The sequence below is a fragment of the Podarcis vaucheri genome, assembly GCF_965113315.1.
Source record: "Podarcis vaucheri genome assembly, chromosome: 16".
Taxonomy (NCBI): Eukaryota; Metazoa; Chordata; class Lepidosauria; order Squamata; family Lacertidae; genus Podarcis; species Podarcis vaucheri.
The window spans coordinates 32,945,519-32,966,263 of record NC_138754.1 but is presented as its reverse complement, the minus strand read 5'-3'; the positions used below and the strand labels follow the sequence as shown (position 1 = coordinate 32,966,263).

The 20,745-nt window shown below is 43.5% G+C and overlaps 1 protein-coding gene across 12 annotated transcripts in view; it reads left to right on the top strand.

Moving 5' to 3' along the window:
* Positions 1-20,745, top strand: part of FBRSL1 (fibrosin like 1) — a 790,067-nt gene that overhangs the window by 615,367 nt on the left and 153,955 nt on the right. For 11 of the 12 annotated variants that reach the window (XM_082203022.1, XM_082203027.1, XM_082203025.1 and 8 more), the window contains exon 6: positions 17,345-17,398. The exons of the other annotated variant lie outside the window; for it this stretch is intronic. In XM_082203022.1, the coding sequence (XP_082059148.1) occupies positions 17,345-17,398 (54 nt within the window). The remainder of the gene's footprint in view (positions 1-17,344; positions 17,399-20,745) is intronic. 12 annotated transcript variants of the gene reach the window in all.

The following is a 20,745-nucleotide window of genomic DNA, read 5'->3' as shown; positions in this document are numbered from 1 at the left end:
GAAGCAAAAAAAGGAGGGGAAAACTTTATTTTCTTTTAAAGGCACCTTTAATACACCCCCCCCCCCGCCCCGCACATATTTATTTTCCGTACTCTGAAGACCTGCGTTTCTCCCGCCGGAGTCCCCCTAGAATCTGCCTGCATTCAAGCAACGGGGGAGCGACTGGAAGAAAAGCGAGCAAAGATACACATACATGTGTGTATGTCCATATATCTCTCTCTCTTCCTTTTGCAAGAAAAAAAGGAGAGACGAGGGAGGTCTGTCTCCTCCTCCCGCCGCCGCCGCTTGCCTCGGCAAAGGGATTGTTTAGTCGGCTGGAAAAGAGAGCGAGCTGCCGGGCTCTTTCCGATCCTCTTTCGCCCTCCCGCCTCCGCCTGCAGGGTGTTGTAGTTGCCGGCCTTGTTGTGTGGATGGATGTTCCTTTGTGCCAAAGAAGCTGGCTTTCCCTTGATCGCCCGCCGAAGCCGATCAAACCCATCTCGCCTATGGATTAAAGACTTGATCCGCCAGCCCCCACCTCCCCACCCCCTCCGTCTCTCCCTCGATCCGCGCCTCGCGCGTGTGAGTGTGTTTTGTGCGCGCGCTTCCCTTGTTCCCTGCGCTCCTCTCCCCTCTCCGCCTTGTGGATTATCTCTCTTCCCTTCCTCCACCGCCAAGTTGCCAACTGTGCTTTTGATTGCATTTTAAAGACCCGCCTCGCTTGGACAGCAGCGTGGTCGGGGAGGGGGGTAAGTAAAACAATAGTAATATTAATGACGACGCGAATGAACAAGGAAACAGCAAGCCGTTTGGGTTGCAAGGTGGGCCGGGGAGAGGGGGAGATCCACGTTTAATTCCCCCCTCCCCCGCCAACATCCTTAAAAAAAACAACCAAACAGCCGGATCGGTGCCTTTTTAGATTTCCCCTCCTTTTTCTCTATCTCTCTAGTTCTTGGCGAGCGCAGCTGGGATTTGCTCTGGGCTCCAATTGCGAGCCGGACAGGCGCAAAAGGGGAACTGCCGTGTGTGTGTCTGTCTGCGCGCACACAAACACACTCTCTGCCGGTGAATTGGTCTTTTTCTTCTCGCCTGCTTTCGGTGGAATTGACGAACTGGTTACATTAGCTACTCCCCACCGTTTGCCGTATTTTCCTCGGCCTTTGGCTTCCTTTCTCTTTCCCCCTACCCGGCCGTCCTTTATTATTAAAATTGCACTCTTTCCATCTCCTCCACCCCCCCCTCCAAAAATGGTATTTGTTGCGTTAAGGCACCAGGACAAACTGAATAATAGCGAGATATTGCTGAGGAGGATACTGCTTTCCCAGTTGTTGTTTAAGTGAGCGGTAAATATGTGACAGTTCTCAATACAGAATCTTAGCAATTGGGTTAAAAATGTATTCAAAGCAGTGGAGACGTTCTGAAATGATGGGAGGCTAGCCTGCTCTGGGAAAGTGAGCATGTCCTCCCCCCCCCCAAAAAAAAACCCATTATAGATGTCTGCTGCTTTCATTTTGTACACAGCACAGGAGGAAAGGGGAAATATTAAACCGTGAATGGTTGCCTTCATGGGTGGAGGGGAGGGCAGGGGGAAATCCAGACTATATTTTCCAGAGCAGAAGACCAACAAAAATTGGATGAATCTGGAACTAACAAGGGGTCTGGTGTAACAATTTGAAACACCACAAAAGGAGGTGATTGGCCCACTCAGTGATGCTTCTCTCTGTTTAAAATAATAATAATAATAATACCAACTTTGAGGCAAGCCTGGAGGTCTTCCAGGACAACTTAATTCCCAAGTGAGCGTTCTTGGAAACAGCCATTACTGCCATTTTAAACCTGCACACTTGCTAGGAAGGATGTTTGTCCCGCTGGGTTCAGTGGGACTTAAATCTGAATAGTTTTGTGAGTGTGATACTGTATATGTGACTTCTCCGACCTGGCATGCACATACTTTAAAAACCAAAGCGTCTGGATTTAAGCTGTGTTTAGCCACATTGGAAGTCAATAGGATAAATTTGACTTGAAAAATAATTACCAGGATTTAAATCAGGTTTTGAATGGCGCATTAAGAGTGCTTAGAATTGGAGCAATTGAACTGGATCTTGTGCCAAAGTTATTGGGAGTTTAGCTGAAGGAGCTTTGCTTCTGAGTTAGATGGATATGGGATGAGGTTTCAGCCTTGCAGATGGAATGGAGATTGTGAAAATATCAGTCTCTTTGGGATGTCTGGTTTCCTTAGACTTCTGGTATTGGGGTGTATGGAGAATGTTTAGGATTCTGGCAGAAAAAGTTGTAAAACCGAAATGACTACAGCAAAAGGGAATGAGAAAAGAAACCACAGAAGCCGAGACAAATTTTCTCTCACATCCCATTAGCAGATTCTTAGCGTGCTCACACATGCACACAGCCCTGTAATTCACAAAGGTGTGCTTCACCTTCTCAAAGGGAAGATGATAACCTGAGGGCTGATAGTCTGGAGTCCTAAACTAATGAATTAAATTCTTGTTAAGATAAACTGAAGGAACTGACATACATGAGAGGCACTGGATGTGTGAAATGAGGCAGTGGGTGTTATAATATTCCATGCTCGTAAAACGCTTTTTCATTTTTCTGCCTTTTGTCTCTTACCCTTTTCCATGCGGGCGTACTCACTTTGCAGTTTCTAAATCTAAGTTGCAGATCTCTTGGGCAATTTCTTTGGCAGATGTGGCATTGTACTGATACGTTTTATGTTTACTCATCCACACAGGTTGGTAACATAAAGCACAAAGGTGAAAGAGGCTTGAATTTGTAAAAGATTAGTATTAACTGAAACCTAAATGTTGAGAGTAAGATCTTTAAGTAAAACAAGATAGTAATTAATTACCACACCGTGTGCAGTTTTGTTTTTACTTTCCTTGTCCAAGGTGGGGGTTTAAGTGTAGGGGAAAAAATCAGCTCACACCAGGTTAACAAGTTAAAAATGATCTCCAGAGACCTTTCCAGTATAACATGGTGTCAGTGGGATCTCAAAAGCATTCCAAAGCTAGGTGAATCATATTAGCATATTAATACATAAATAATGTTGGTTTTATTAGAAATTCTGGATATCTAGTATTTGTGTGTATTTAATTGGTTTTTTTGCACTGACTTTATTCTGTCAGCTGCCTTTTATTTTATATGAAAGAAGGTCAACAAATGTTTTCACAAATGATAAAATAAAGTAATAAAATATGCATTCCAGGCTTGCAAGGAAAGCCATGGTTTCATCTCCAGCATTTGCATTGGGAACTATTAGACATTTAAAAGCAGCTCTTTTAAAAGTGCAAATTTTGTAGTGTCAAATGAGCTTTTCCCCATCACTGAGCAAACAGGGCCATAGCTCAGAAGCAGAGCATCTGTTCTGCATGCAGGTACCATCCCCTGCATCTTCAGGTAGGGTTGGGAGATGCCTCTGCCTGAAATCCAATGGATCTGCTGCCAGTCTGTGTTGACAGTATTAAGCTAGATGGGCCAATTGTCCTATTCTGTATAAAGCAGCTTTCTATGTTTCTTTGGTTTTTGTGGCTGCAAGAAAAGCAGAAACCTTGGTAGGATTTGGGGGGGGGGGAGAGAGAAAAGGATTTTAAGTAAAAAGTAAAAATTGGCCACCTCGCAGGAATGAAACATTTAAAAGGAATGACCAAGTACTGCAGAAGCTGTATGTGTGTGTCTCTGAAATGTATATTTCATTCCTCTGTGCATAAATGGTGCCAAAATCCTATTTTACTTTTTTTTTGGGGGGGGGTTGATAAACAGTTTCAGTGGGGATGTTTACAGAGAGATAAAGGGGAAAACATTTGTTGTTCCCATTGATCGCTGGAGGGGTCATGAAAGCTGCCTATTATACAAATCCTGAAGCACTGTTTTCTCTACAATGGGAGCAGGAATTATTTACTGTATTATCTACTCTTGGAAGAATGTCTATCTTAGCTGGAAAAGATTGTTAAGGTATTATATGCTAGCCGAACCTGCCGGCTCTCATTCCTAAGAAGTTAAACCTCTGGTCATCCCTGCTCAGAATTTTACCCCAGGGGTTTATGTTTATGCATTAAATCCGATTTTCTCCGCATACAGACTTAGGTGGCAGAAAAGCTTTGTTAGGACCTTGGTACATTAATGTCTTAAAAATGCTATGCGCTCCACCACCATATCCGCTTGGCTTTCTAAACACAGTAAGATCAGCCACTGTAGGATCTCAAACCTGTTCTGTTCACCTTTCTTTCGGGAGAGGGGAAACTAGGCATTTTAATGTCACTGGATAAAGTAAGTCTTTTATATGGATTTCTGTTTAGGCCTGACACAGATTCGATGGTAAAGGCAGTTTGTGTGTAGCAAGGAATACCAGAAACTTTTGGAGCTGTTTTTCTTAAAATTCACATGCATAGATGTAAACCTACCTTCTCTAAGTATATGCAATTCTATGGTCTGTATCTGGCCACTCTACATGAGAGCGATAAGTTATTTTGCATGAAGACTGCTGAATGTGAAATGAGAAAATAAAATTTGGCAGAGAATAGACACATTTGGTTACCTTTGCAAACAAAACAACCTCAGAGCGGTATTATATTGATTTTTATCGGAATATTGTTGAAGGAGTTTTGCTGGAGAAGACATGAGAGCCTGGAGTTCCTTGTTCAAGCCTTGCTTCTGCCGTGAATATAAATGAATATTATGAACCTCTATAAAAGCCTTTGCAGTCCCCCCCTCTCTCTCTGTTTGTGTGTGTGTGTGTGTGTGTGTGTGTGTGTGTGTGTGTTAAACACTCCCCAAGCACATTTTTTTCCTGCTGTAAATTGCATTTGCATCTGTTTTTTTAGCTGTCCGCTCATTGTTACCCTTTGAGACAGGTGTGTGAGAGCAGCACCTTACTTCATCCTTGCCATCACCATGTTTGCATTGCAAATGAGTTTTTCCTTTGTGGGTGCGATGGTAGTCGCGATTGGTCTTCATTAGCTTGTGGTGTCAAAATATTACACAAAAATAGCCAGTCTTCCTTAACATAGATTTTTTGTTTGAGCAGAAATGCAGGTCTTCTTTTTTTCAACCAGTACTTGGGAGCTATGTCTTTTTAAGCCACCCTGTGTTGTCTTCCATCATATCACACACTGCATGCAAATGTTAACATAGATCACCTTTCTGCATATGCAGAATTAAATGCACACAAGCTTTTTTCCATGAGCTTTCCAAGGAGAGTTTTATCTGCAGACAGGATAAAACAATGTGTGTGTGTGTATGTGTGTGTGTGTAATGCAAATACAAAATGTAACAGACCTAAAATTTGGCATGTTGTGGGAATTAAGCCTATGGCTGCATTGTGCCAGTGAATAAGCTGGGACCAGACTATGGTTCAAGTCACAATGGTTCTTATCAGGCATTGCACCAAACCATTATTAAGGAAACTCACAACAATCCCGTGAGGTACGTTAGTCTGAGAGACAATGACTGGCCCAAGATGAGGTTTATAGCCAAACAGTGTTAAATCTTTTTCCCCCCAGACCCTAGTCCAACAAGCACTTAAAGCCACAACCCCCATACTGGTTGTACTGGTCCAACATACGCTGTTGCTCCATCTTGCTCAGTGGTGTCTACTTATGCTGGCAGCTGGCAGGGAGTTCTTCTGTAGCCTTGCTGTGCAGGATCTGTACACCTAGTGATATTCAGAACTGAACCATTGTATCTGCCATCCACTTATTTTGCAGCTCCGTTATATGCTTTCTGCCTCACCTCCCAAGAAGTCAAGTGCAGAATCTGCTTGTGGCATCAGAATTCACATGGTGGCTTTGTACTGTTTTATTGTTGTTAGCCGCCCTGAGCCCGGCTTCGGCTGGGGAGGGCGGGATATAAATAAAATTTATTATTATTATTATTATTACATATCCTCATGTCTAGAAGGCATCACAGTCTGCTTGCATGTCAAGGATGCAGCCTGCAGAAGCAGCATTGTATGTGTTGTCCCCTTGATCACCTGTTTATAAAGATAGTGCAAAGCAGTGAAATTTGATGACTGGCTATAGAAATACAGATTGGCAGTGTACCAAGCGCACAAGGCTACGTTCATTGTGCATATCACATTGCTTATTTAAAACTGCCAATAGACCAAGGGACTCCCAAGGTGGACAGACCATTACTTCTTAAGAGTATTTCACTCTTTGGATGGGACCCTAATATCAAGCAAATGGATCTATCCAGAAACCATTTCCTAGCTTGATGAGTCAGAGGATGTAATAAGCGAGAGAGGAATAGTCCTTCCCTAATACCGCTGTATACCTTACCTAATACCTCAGAATTTCTGTGTCATATAAGGAGAAGCATTGTCTTGAAATGTCTATGCACACAAATTTATATCAATAGTGTCCATATGCAGTGGGAGGGGAGGGGACTGGGGAGGGGATGGTGGAGGTGTGGAGCCATTAGGGAGAACTCTGTTAATGTGCAATGATGTGTGTTTTGTCAGAGGTTTGTTAATCATTTTATTTTGTGTCCGCGCACACATACACACAAATCTCCCAAGATGGCAGAATGACAAAAATCTTAATTCTGTGTGACAGGCTTAATGCTGAAGATACAAAACATTAAAGGCTTATGCTTCTGTCTCAGCTTTCGTTTAGTTATTTCAGTTTATCTACTGCAGCTACAGTCAAATGGAAAGAAAATCCCTGTATTACCCGGCAGTAAAACTCGGCCAGTTGTGTCCTTACAGGGGCAAAACTTGCTTTTTTTGCATTTATATTTATTGTATTTATAGTCTTTCCCCCTTGTTAACTATATATTTAAGCCCCCAAGTACTGTTTATGTAACTTGTTGGGTTTAATGAATCATCTAATCTAAACACTGCTGCCTTACACCTAATCTGCAGAGTCACCCAGTAAAGGGTGCATCAAATTTTGCACGGAAAACAATATGATATTTGATACTGTCTGCCTATTTTTGTAGATATTCAACAATGTTTGCATTAATCAGGCTTAAGTCTTCCACCCCTTGTTTCCTCGGCCCACTGATGGTACTTCTGTGTTGCCCTCTAGCAGGGCCTCTTAACCTCTTTAATGGAAGCTGAAAATCCAGGCTATTAAAGTACAGCATTTGCTGTTAAAAGTGGATTTAAATATATTCAGACCAGCAGATGAATAGGAGCTGTAAAAAAATTTCAGGCAGATGAGAAAATACTTCCATCTGAATGCTAATTTAATACTCACAAATTCCTCTCATTCCAGGAGCATCGATAAAGCTTGCTGTCAAAAGAGGAGTAAATGGGTGTTTGTGTTTCTTCATCCACCACCCTAGAAATAATTTTATTTAAAAATGCCATCACCTTTCATTCCTTTTTAGGGGCACAAAAGTAGCACAGTGACCTCTGGTGGTGGTTTTGGTAATGATGACCTCCATAGCTGTGCTCCTTCTGATATACAATACTTGCTGTTGAATTACTTAAATTTCCTCATCAAGTCACATTTTTAAAAATATTTATTTTTGCAATAATTTGTATGCCATCTTGTGGTTACTTAAGTACATGACAGTATCACAAGTGTATATGGTTTGCTGATTATCAGAAGGCAGGCATGTGATGTGAGTTTTGTCTTTTCATGAATTGCCTAGCTGACACAGAGTTCCTGATGCAATCTTGAATCATGGGCTTCTTGTGTCTGCAAGCTGGAATTGGTCAGGGTCATGGCTATATTGATTACCTCCAAAGAATCGTAGAATTGTAGAGGTGGAAGGGACCCCAAGGATCATTTAGTCCAATCCCCTGCAATTCAGGAATTCTGCCCACATCCGTCCGCTCAAACCACCAAGTTTCTGGTTAACAGCCAGACATAAAGAGTTCCTGTTTAAGAGCAGCAGGCAGGTTTTTGTAGACTATAAACATTAATCCTATGTTGTCCAATTTGATGGCCTTTGAGACCCAGTTTTACCAGCTCATCTTTTGAATACTCATGCTGTGCTCCTAGTTAGGCTCAATACATGAGAAATAAGAACGATGATAGAAGACCCAAAACTTCAGGCCTAATTTATATCAGAAAAGTCATGAAGGCATAGACCTTTCAAGTCCAAGACTGAGCAGTGGTGTCATAATGAACAGAGGAGTGCAGGTCCAAGACATTTTTTTCAGAGCAGGAGTGATGACATCATCTGCCAGGTGATTGTGGGAATTTCTTTGCTATGACAAATGAGTAAAGTGATAATGAAGCTTTCAGGTTTGTGAGCATAGAGGTCAGACAATGAGGAAAATAAGAGGATATTTCTTTTCTTTGGCTGGATTCTTTCCTTGGGTTAGCAGTTTAAATGACAACACACCTGTGGAAGATTGTTTCCATTCTGAATTAAAAAGCTAAGGGTTGCAGTTCAGCTTCCAAGAACCTTTTGTTTAAAGCTAAGGCTGTTTTGCTAGCTTAAGCCTATATAGTCAGAAGTTGGAGCTTACTTGCAGGATACTATAGATAGGATTGCAGTCCCTGGGTATTATATGTTCTGCTGCTCTTTGATCTATGTATCTCTGCATATGTGTGGCAATAATGTATAATGGATCCACGCAGCTGCCTGCATATTTTGAAGTCTCATTGCAGCTACTGGGGCTCTCATGATGCAATATTCACCACTACAGCACAGTTCCAGACAGCACATTTTAAAAACAAACTGGCTTTCAGAGCAAGAACATTTATGTTCAGACCACTTTCCACAGCACTTTAGAATGTCTGTCTGTCTTCACCCTTAGTGAAGAGCAGAAAGAACCTGATAAAAACAGATCCGTCCTTAGGCAGAGTAATTGGAGCTGTGGTCGGACTATTTCATCACCCAGATCTTACGGCTAGTTTTCTTTGTGTGGTGTACATTGTGGTGTTCAACCAGTTTTATATTATTTTCCCTTCAAATTCTGTAAGTTTTTTTTCTTCGAATTTAAGCCGGACTCCTTTTGCTTTCTGCCTTAAAACAGCAAAACAGTATTTCTATAGAAATGAATATTCTCCTGCAGCCTGCTGTAAACTCATTTAAGTCAATTTGCTTGCATTTAAGATGCTGAACTGAGAGGATCCAGCTGGTTTAAATCCATGTTTTGTGGTTTAACAGGGTTGGTCATCTAGAAAAGGGACAGCAAACCTATGGCTCTTAGGACTGTAGCCAGTGCTTGCCCTACTCAGAGTAGAACTATTGAAATTAACAGACATGACTGACTTGGGGCCATTAATTCCATTGGGTCCACTCTGAGCAGGACTAACATTTGATACAACCCAATGTATTGTAGTTCAGGGTCCACAGCTCAGTTATAACCTGAAGCTTTTCATACAAAAGTTCCTGGTTGAATCCCTGGTCTCATCTCAGGTTGACGGTCTGAGAAGGACCTCCCTTGATCTGAGACCTTGGAGAGGTTAGGGTGAGTGACCAAACTATGGGAACTTTGCCATTGGAAAGGACCCAAAATATCATTTGGTCCAACCCCCTTCCAATGCAAGATGTCTGCTACGGCATCCAGCCTCAGCTTAAAAACTTGTCTTCATTCTGAGAGTTGTTGGGTGGGTTTCTTCTTCTTTGTCATTCCCATTAAGAGGAAACAGTCTGGTGTCCTCACAGGAAATGCAATACAGGAGTAGGTCCTGTGTGCATTGCAGAGATTGCAGCTGGCTCTCCTTCCGCAAACCTCCTGCATATTAATAGCGAACTCATTTTCCAATCTCACATACACACCATACATTTAAAGCACATTTTTAACACTTGTAACAGTTCTGGTTTCCCCACAAAGAATCCCTAATTCCCAGCACCCTCCACAAACTACAGTTCTCCAGATTCTTTCTTGGGTGGGGGAGCTGTCACCGTTAAATTGCTTTAAGAGTACTTCACATATATAGTGTGGATGTGACCCAGGTGAGGCTCCTTATGTATTCAAAATGGCACCATCCATGCACAAGTGGGTGGTATCGGCCTCACAGGGAAGCCCAAAGGTTTGCAGAAGTAAAAAAAAGACTTTGAAAAATTTTTTGGGCCGGTGTTGAGATCCCAAAATAGTCCAGTGAAGATTGAGCAGGCTCATTGTGATCAGAAGACGGAATGGAATATCCCAGGAAAAGAAAGTGGCTGGCTGGAATCCTGAACGGGAACATTCCATGCTGGGACATCTTTTTGCCAGTCTGATTTGTTTCTTTGAATTGTGCTCAGCTGGGAGTGGAAGGCTGGGCTAAGCAATAAATAACAGAATGCTAGTCTAACATTGTTTTGTGTGCGTGTGTGTGTGTGTGTGTGTTTTAAAAAAATCTGTCTGCAGGGAAAAATTAATTTCCTTCTGGTGCTGTTGGAGGCATGTTTTGAACACTTGACAAAACAAACGGCAAGCGAAAGCGGAAACATGTTGTGTGTTTAACCTGCTATTCTCCCTTGAGTTGTTGGCAAGAGAGTGAAAGATTGTTTCTTTTGTGCCACTAAGAGACCTCCAAGTGGCTCCTTAGTCCAGAGTGTGTTGGTCCTAAAGCAGTTGCGTGTGTGTATATGTGTGTGTGTGTGTGTCTTCAGATGATTAGAAATCCTCCATAAATACCTCTCCAACACATGCCTCCCTTAGAACCGTATGATTGGCTCCCGAAAAGCCTTCCACGAAGGCTGCACTGTAATCCTTTTATGTTACTTCTTCAGTGGAGATTACGCAGCAAGAAATAATTAGGAGATTAATTTTCACCTGTCACTGCCAATAATAGATAACCTTGATACAGTGACAGGGCTAGGATTGTGGGGGAATGGAAAATCATTTAACCCTGCTGTGCTGGTAGCAGAAGGCCAAAAAAAAAAAAAAAAGGTTAGTGAGAGAAGACCATTTTCGCTTGACTCTGTCAAATGTTGTGGATACACTTTTGTAACATGATGGAACCAAGGAGTTCATAGTATGGCAGTCAGCAAATGGTGTGTTACTCATCCCTACATGTATCCGGTAGTTTTAAGTGTCCAGAAAATACAAGTTTTACATTTCCATCCCCCTGTCTGGCCAGGGGCTTTTTTGGTCCATCCAACCAAAACAAGTCCTGTTGGTTTCCGTGGGGTTCATGCCCCAAACTCTGGTCCTAGGGTTGTATCCAATATAGTGCAAAGTAAGAGTAACTTTATGCTGTTCTACTGGTGAAATATTTTGCACCAACAGAACATGGCTGCACCGGGGAATGCATAAGCAGGTTTCTGGAGCTTTGTTGCACAATAGATTGTGCAATCAGTTGCACAACAAGTTTCACCTAGCACAGCTGTTCTGTTGGATTCCTCTGTTGCACATCATTAAAACTCACCTGCCTTCAAGCACAACAGAATGTTGGATCCAGCCCCTAGGACAGAGATGGGAGATGGAGGAGGGTCTTGGTGGGGAAGACTTGGGTATTGTTTACCTTCTGCACCCTTTCTTACTGTGTCTGAGTATTTCTCTTTACACACTTTGCCCTCTGTCAGTGAATTAAATTACTATTAAATTTTAATCAGTTGCTGTCATCTCCCTGGGTCTGTTCAGTTCAGTGGAAGAGTTTAAGGATGTTTCCGGATAGTGACTGTGGTGCTTTTGTGGTTGGCAGCTATTGGCATAGCTGAACACCCAGCTGTCTTGTGTACTGATATTAGCAGGATCAGCATGGATGAGCAAGTGGGAAATAGTGATGGTTGATATGACTCAAAATCTAAATCCAGTGGTGGCTGGTGACCATTGGGTCTTTTAGAGTGAAAGGCCAGGAGGTCAACAGTAGCTGGAGCCAGAGACAATGATAAGCACAACCACAGACCATGAATGTTAGACAGAGCCAACTAGTTCCAATTTTGTCTCCTTCCTTGTTGAGCAAAGAGGAGCTAAAGATGAAGGAGCTGATAGGGTTGGTTGTAAGTTGAGTTCATTTTGAGAGCCACTGGTAGTGTAATGGCTAGAGTATTGGACTATGGTCTGGGAGACAAGGGTTTGAATTCCTGCTCACCCATGAAGCTTGCTGGGTGACCTAAATGAGGAAGCATGTGTGCCACTTGGAGCTCTTTGGAGAAAAGGTGGGATATAAATGCAATGAGTAAAATTGTAAGTAGGAAAGCAGACCGGTGGGGACAGGTTGAGATTGGTGAGGCAGTGCTGCGTGTGTCCTAACCAACCACCTTCCGCTGTCTAAACCTCCATGATAATAGGCATTACTTCTCAGCTCCTGGATTATGTGTGCGTGTTATCATCACACTGTAGAGCTTTTCATACACTCCAGTGTACAGAAGCATCTTAATATAATCCACAAGCAGGGAGGGATAAGTGTGAGTCATCCCAGGGTATAGCCTGAAGATATATGATGCAGCAAACTGAAGCTAAGCAGGTCTGGACCTGGCCAGTGCTTGAGTAGGACACTACCAGGGAACCTTCATGTACACTGCTTTGAGTTCCATCATGGGAGTGGTGCATTAGCAATTTAAAATAATAGGATTATGACAGAGGAAAACGAATATGGCAGCTGCTGTTAGAAACCACTGTTGTAAGCCAGAGCATGCTGACAACCCCACCACCACCACCACTTATTTACATCATAGCCCTGAGGATGTCATTTCTACTGCGGCAAAGAGTCATCTACCCCTTTAGAAGATATTATTTCTGTAGCAGTTTCCCGCATGGACTTCATTTGGTCTCAGTACAAAAGTAGTTATACAGCAAAGGATGAAGTTGAATATATGAAGGTGCCTTACACTTGAGTCAAACCACTGATCCATCTAGCTCAATACTGTCTACACTGACTGGCAGCAGCTTTCTAGGGTTTCAGGCAGGGGACACTTCCAGCAGTGCCAGGTATTAAACCTAGGACTTTCTGCTTTGCAAAGCAGACACTCTGTCACTGAGTTAAAGGCCTTCTCCTTAGTTGTATATTGCAGGGCAAGGTTTGCCAGCTCTGGCTTCCTCATCCAAGTCCATCCATTTACCTGTTGTACCAGTAGGACTTTCTGATCTCTCACTGCAGACGTGGGGAACTTCAGACCCTTCCAGACCTCTGGCCCTGGAAAAAGTTGCCAGGCCACACCCCCTCAGGCCACACCCTCTTTTCCCCAGGCCACACACCTCACTGGCCCTGCTTCGCACAAACCTCCACAGTTTTTGCCTGGCAGGACTGTGTCCTTGAACTCTGACCAGATTAGGAACTAGCCTACTTCTTTGCAAAGGTAAAATTTCCATTAATTACCCCACTGACTTTTGGTCCGACCCACCGCTAGCATGAAACAGGTTTCCCATCCCTTCCTTACTGTTATCACCCTTTTTTTGTGGCTCTCTCTACACTGCTAACGTACCACATCAGGCAAAATCTGATCAGGTGTGCATTGGTAGCAAGAGATGTATTATTCTGCATCCAGTCTTTGCTTCCTTTTCCATGAGTCCATTGTCCTCTTCTGATTCCAGGCTTGTACACAGCTAGGGGGTGGGGTGGGGTGGGGGGAAGGATGTCTAATGAAGACAGCTTTATTAGGCCCTGTGTAGCCTTAAAGCCCCCCCCCCCTCCACCGCCGCTGAATGCAGCAACCCTCTAAAAGTCACAGAACAGCTAGTCCTGGGGATTTTCTGAGAAGCCGAACCTTGTCTTTCTTCTTGTCCCTTTCAAAATTAATTGCCTCCTCAGTTCAGGTAGGCTTAAAATACATCCAGGAATCTGAGGCTGTTGAGCAAAAGGAAAGTAATTTGGCGATGGGGGGGGGAACCTTCTCTTTCTCCTCCTTGCCTCTTTTGTGCTGAAGTTTAAATCTACAATCTGTTGAGAATGTAATGGGAAACCAGCCTACAGAAAATGCCATTATTCATATCATTCGTAGCTCATTTATTTTATCTGCAATAGCAGTGATAAGGCAAGCTTCTTGGCAATGCTGATAAGCAGGGGAAATATCTTAGAGCTATTTGTAAAAGTTAAAGCAGATCTTGGTACAGAGAGATAGTGGGATGGGGGGGAGGGGACGGGACGGGACGGGACTGACAAGCTTTTTGGCAATCCACTGTGCTGGAAGCTAATAAAGATTTTAATGGGGAAGCCTCATTAGGATTAGGCAGAAGATCTGTTATCTCAGATTTACACAACATAAATGGTGAAGCAACACAGAGTTCCATCCCCCACCCCAACCTCCTTTCTGTGCTCGCTAAATAGTGCAGTAGAATGGAAAATCTTTTAAAATTCAATTGGGCTTGCTTGCTGCCAGGAGCCATTGGCAGCTGTTTGCTGGGCGAAGGCAGAGGAAGAGCCTAGGAAAGCATTTGCAAGGAGAGGCTTAGGGGATGTGTGACGAAAAGGCGGATCCCAAAGTTAACTCTTACAAGCTGACACAAACAGCTTGATATATAAATGAACATTACATAGGCTCAAATGGAAATTAAAAACAAAACAATGTGGACTAGTTTGTTTCAGAGCAAAAGCCGTGTATGCTGATGAAATGTCAGCGGTATAGACAATTATAACTCAGGAAATATCGAGAGAACCCAAATGCCTTTTGCCCTTAGTCTTCTTCCTTGGTGATCTCTGTCCTATGTTCATAACCACTGTTCAGCATAAAAACAAAATTGAATCTGCAAAATAATAATTTTATATAAGCAAATCAAAACCAAAGCACCACCTGTAAGGATAGAACATGATTATTATTATTAAAAGAAATGTAAAATAAAAAACACTAATCTAAAAAATATTTTTAAAGTATGCCGTATTTTTCGCTCTGTAGGATGCACTTTTTCCCCTCCAAAAATTAAGGGGAAATGTGTGTGTGTCCTATGGAGCAAATGCAGGCTCCTTGGCTTCAGCGATAGCAACGCGAAGCCTCCGAAGTGCAGGGGGAGCGCTCCCTCCGTGCTCCGGAGGCTTCGCGTTGCTTTCGCTGAAGCCTGGAGAGCGAGAGGAGTCAGTGCTCACCGACCCCTCTCGCTCTCCAGGCTTCAGGGATAGCCGCCTGAAGCCTCTGGAGCTTAGCGGGAGCTCCCGCTGCACTTCGGAGGCTTCGGGTTCCTTTTGCTGAAGCCAGGAGAGCAAGACTCTCCTGGCTTCAGCTGAGAGGGAGAGCTGTGCAGCGCCCCCTCAGCAAAGCGGGAGGAGAAATGGAAGGGGCTCCTTTTCTCCTGCCACTTCGCTGAAGGGGCGCTGAGCAGAGAGGGGGAAATTTTTTTTTCTTGTTCTCCCCCTCTAAAACAAGGTGCATCCTATGGTCGGGTGCATCCTACAGAGTGAAAAAACGGTAATTTAAAAAGAATAGACCAGCTGGGGCTTTAGCAATATTTATCTAATCAGAGATATGTGACTACTGTATTGTTCAATCAAGTGGGCCCACTATGGCAGTGGTTTTAATTCGCTTTAAACTGTTTTTAATGCACTGTTTTATATTATTGTAACCTGCCCATGGAAGGGTGGGTAACAAACCTAATAATAATATGCTTTGCTTGTTAAAAGCCACAGGTACAATCTCCAGCCGTTTTAGGTAGGACTGGGAAATACACTGGTTTGAATTTGTGGAAAGCAGTTCATATAATAATACTGAGCTAAATGGACTCTGTATAAGGCATCTTCAAATGTTCTAACCTTATCCCACTATCTTTTATGAAAAGCTAAATAATCATTTTGCACCCTCTAAGGTACAATGTACCTGCTTCTGCAATAGGGAAATATATGCTTAGACACCTCATTTCACTTAAATACACCATTTCCCCCCCCCCATCCCTCATCTTCTTTGATCTGACTCTGCAGCACCCAATAGCACCTATTTTCAACCCTTTACCCTTTCTAAAGCCATTGTAATATTGACTTATCAACCTAACAGTTTCTTGGGTTTCATTCAGAGTGCGCTGAGATAATGGAAAAATATTCACATCCATTGAGTTGCATTGTAATTTCTTTCTTTGTCATCTGTGATTCCTATTTTACTTAACTGGTGTACTGAATATTGTGTTGGGCCACTTTTATCACTGGCTTCTAGTATGCCCTGTGTTAGAGCAGAGTTAAGTTAAGGCAAAGCTGTCAAACTTTTCATTAAAAGTCTTTATGCATAAAGAGGAACTTTTCTCCATGCCTATACTTTTAAAGCAAATACTTGCAGATTCACCTTGAAACGGTGACTCTTTTAAGGCTGTTTAAGCAGAGCCGATTCATTTGTTTTTATCTAGTTGTCAGACCATCACGAAACACATTTTAACAGTAGGAAGATAATGTCAACAGAAGTTACGGTAATTCAGACCCAGATAAACTACAACATAAACTTACAACAGCAAATTTCTATGGCAGATTGCAACATGCCCCCTTTTTTTAAAAAAACACAACTCTTTCCCTTGCTTTAATTAATATTAAAATGAAATATTAAAATGAATGGAAAGGCAACTAGACAAACCACGCCTCTTGGTCCTTCCTGGTGACCGGGATGACTGCTGAAGGCCTGGGCAGGGGGCAGTAGAAAATGTCCACTCTCTAGGCCAGTGTTCATCATCCCTGACCATTGGCTAAGCTGGCTGGGGATGGTGGGAGTTGTAGTGCAACAATATCTGGGGACCCAAGATTGAAGAACATTGCTGTAAGTAAAAGATATTGCTGTTGCTGTTGTGGATCCTCTCAAAATCCCCCCACCCCCATTCTAAGCTACCCATACAATGAGCAGTGGAGAATTTATAACAGCCTAATGCAGGGATTGCCAAAAGCCACTTCTCTGCACAAAACGTCAACTACCATTATGTATGGACAGTACAGAGCTAGATGAACCAATGAGCTGTGTTCCTAAAGGAAACCTCACTGTGCCAGCAAATGGGACCAGGGCCCTACCACCAACTCAAGGTGTAGCCATGGTGGTGCCCTCCAGATTCTGTTGGACTACAATTCCCATGTCCATGATCATTGGCTGTGCTGGCTGGGGCTGATGGGTGTCAGAGTCCAACAACAACTGGGGGCACCACATTGGCCAGCCCTTTTCCTACTCTTAAGAGAATCCATAGCCCATTGGTTAGTCCAGTCGACTTCCTTTGTGGTATCTTCACAGAAATCATTACACTGACTTAATACATCTTGGAAGCCTTTTCAAACCCTGTGTTTGACCTTTCGTAGTATTGAAGGCACAGCAACTATGCTGAATCCAGCCGGTGTATGTCTGGTCAGTGCTTAAATAAGAGAACGCCTGGAAATCCTGTGTATACTTATTTGACCTCTGTGGAAGAAAGGCAGGATAGAATTGTAATAAATGTTAATGATAGGGACCACTTGCTAGCTAGCCAAATTTGCTGCCCATTTTGTTAGTTAGACCCCTACCTCTCTCAAGAAATGAAGGGGCAGAGGCGGACTCAGATCCATGAAATGACCCCCCTTTTGCCTAGGTGAAAAAGAGATTTCTGTTAAAAGTGTTTGATTGTGAACAGAACTTTTTGTTTTGTCTGTAGAACTCAGCGGACCTGGAGCTGCCTCGTATCAGGAGTGGCTTGGTAGCAAGCAAGGTATGAGATCAAGTCTCTCCAAATGGGCATCTGGGGCTGGGTGTGTGTGTGTGTGTGTGTGTGTGTGTGTGTGTGTGTGTGTGTTTTGCTTTGGGATGCCTGAACTGAGTTGCAGTCTCTTCTTCTGCTTTTGTCTTTCGTTTTCTTTCTTTACTGCAAAGTTGGGCAGCCAAGGCCCACCAAGTGTCGTTCGACTGCAACTTCCATCAGCCCCAGCCAGCATGGAGAATTGTTAGGAATGATGGGAGTTGTAGTCCAACAAACCTAGCAGGCCACAGGTTCCCCCAACCCTGCTCTGGCGCTTCCTTTATTTCTGTTAATAGGCATGTGCTCTTTTGTATGTCCCCATCCCTGCAATTCTGCAGCTCCTCCTCCCCTCCCTTCCCCCAGCTATGCTGCCAAGCTTCCAAATTCCATTGTTTTGGATCCAAAAAGTGCACACGTGTTATAAAATTTCATTTTCCAACTTAATTGTACAATTAGAAGAAAAAAAATTAATATTGAATTGTGCTTTATAGACTTCCATGGCTAGGCTATGTGTGTGCATGTGGTTGGGGATCACTTTGTTGTTATTACTGACGGGCTTATTCAGGCCTATCCAAACCATACTATTTGCCTTTGCTTTACATTTGTTCTGGTTTTGTGTTCTTATTTTCATTCTGTAGTTTTAGGCTCCCTTGAAAAAATATTCTGGGTTTTTTATGAGACAAGATATAAATATGAACCAAATTTAAATGGCAATTAGATTTTTTTAAAAAAAAAGAAAACTAGAAGTGATTTGTTTATTTTAAATTTCATATCCCACCATACTTCCATCATGGAATTCAAGGCAGCATATAGAAGATTCACAAGAGATCTTCCATTCAGGCAGTTACTATAGACTAAGAACTACTTAGTTTTAGCATGTTCATTGCTTTGTGTGCTTACAGACTGTAGCCCTGGCCTTGGTGGATGAGACCTGCAACAAAATGCTGCAGTGTGGAGTGTCCCTGTTCAGGAGTCACAGGAACATAGGAAGATAGCTGGCCATTCAGCTCCGTATTGCCTACACGGACTGGCAGCATCTCTTCAGGGTTTTAGGCAGGGAGTTTCTCCCAGCCCTACATGGAGGTGCTGGGGACTAAACCTGGGGATTTCTGCATGCAATATAGATGCTGTACCGCAGAGCTGCTTTCCCTGTCCTTCCCAAAGTCCATTCCTGTCGCTACTCAATTTCCCATATCTCCCCACAACACTCAATCAACATTCTGTGATCACTGAGCATGCTCATTCTGATGTTTAGGGGTCCCCCCAAAAAAGATCTTTTATACTTCTGTAATCCTTGAAGACCCATCAAGCCTGCTGAAGACTCTCTCTTGTGCATGGATAAAGATGTTTTAGTTTCATATCCAGAAGCGGCTCGCTGGGTGGGGCAGAGCTGCTATGCCCATGTGGCAGGGGGGTTGGTGCGGTGCAAACACACTAGCTGAGCCAATGGGACCCCTCTGCCAGTATGTTTGCACCACAGCAACCTCTCTGCTGCCTGACCCGTCTGCCAGTAAGCAACAGTGACCCGCCTGCTGGGAAGCCTAGTGTAATGGCTCCTTCCCCACCTGGAGAGCCTCTGCTGTTCATAACCAACAGCACTCACCTCCAAACATTGGAAATCAAAGAAATAATGCAAACTAGGCCTGATCTTTTTATTATTTATTTATTTATTAAATTTGTATACCGCTCATAGATCTCAGGTCGGTTCACATCGTAACCATGGAAGACTTGCTTCACACTTTGTGAAGCATGAGTTTAAGGAACTCTCCTCACCCCCATTTTAATTTAATCAAGATGCTGTCATTGAATATAATTTGTGCATTCCCATTTGCCAACGGAGACTGCCAAAATGAATGCTTAACAATGATTAGGTATTTGCTGTAGTCAGTAAAGGAGAGGGGGTGTGAAAAGATGAGTGTAAAAGGAGCAAAAGAGGAAGCTAGTTTAGATGGAAGAAAAAAGCAACACACACACACACACAAACACAATCTCAGCTGGAGAATTCACTTGCCTGTGTCTTTGATTCAAAGCTGGAGGTACATCTGTTATTGGAGAAGAAGGACCTCCTGATTGCCCAGCCGTTGCAAGAAAATTAAACCCAGCAAAAACAATAAAACAAAAGGATCTTTTGTTCTGCTTTTTTGACAATAATGTAGGAGGGTCACCGTTTCAGCTGACAGCAGCCCTCTCTCTTGTGTTACAGTCACATGTTCCGGGTCAGCAGCAGGGCAAAACCTTGACACTGTTACTGATGACTGGAACTACGTTAAGATAATTATTTCCCTTTATCTCTTTGCTGTAAGCTCATGATAAATGGAATTCTGGGCTGGAAGGAGCATATCCCCCCCCCCCAGCTGCTTATTAATGCAGGCTTACCCATTCAGACTAGGGCAAGTCTCTCGCCGGCATCTGTGTTGGCTTCGAACCTCATTCTGGGCAAACAGGCATTGGGGCCTAAGGCAGAAGCACAACACTAAACTCTGCCCAGGTGGTGGAATTGTTGTACCCGGTGCTGAATCATGCCCAGGTGACTTGTGGCAAACGCCTGATTCGCGGTTCTGCCTAACAAACCTTCTACATCTCGTTCATGGCAACCGACTGGATTTCCTTCAGGGAGGAGGAGCATGGGCACATTTAAGAAGCATGCACGCCATATGTGCATTGCATGTGGTCATCCTGCATAAATCCATTTTGCTGGGTTTACACATGGCATTAAGCTGTTCTAGGTTATGGCTTCCCAGTGCACATATGCTGCTTGCACATGCAGCAAAACAGGCACATTGCACACACCTTCCTATGTAATCCATCATGTTGCAAGTGGCTCTGAACTAGTAGTTGCCAGCATGGTGCCTGTGAGTGCCATGGTGCCCTTAGTGTCTAACACTGATGCCCGCAAAACCCAAAGCACTCCCTCCCTCAACTACCCAGATGTGTGCCCATGGGCCTATGAAGGTTGATGTTCCCTGACCTGAGCAATTCCTTTGCAAGTTAGTTGCTGCACTTAGCCTTGCCTTTACACTGTGTATACCCTCCCTTGACCTCTGTCTGTGCTTTCTTGCCCATAACAGGACCCCATAGAACGTGGAATACAGGCAGGTCAGAATATGGTCCTCTAGTCTCATCTTAGTCTAGTGCAGGGGTCGGCAACCCCGACCCCCATCGGCCACAAGCAGCCCATGGGGGTCGTTTAAACTGCCCCCAAACCGAGCCATCCGCTCAGCGAGTCCCCGCACGCTACGCTAAACTAGCTTCCGTGACGCTGGAAATCGTGTCTGCGCAGACTCCGAAATCATGTCTGCGCAGATGCTGGAAATCGCGGA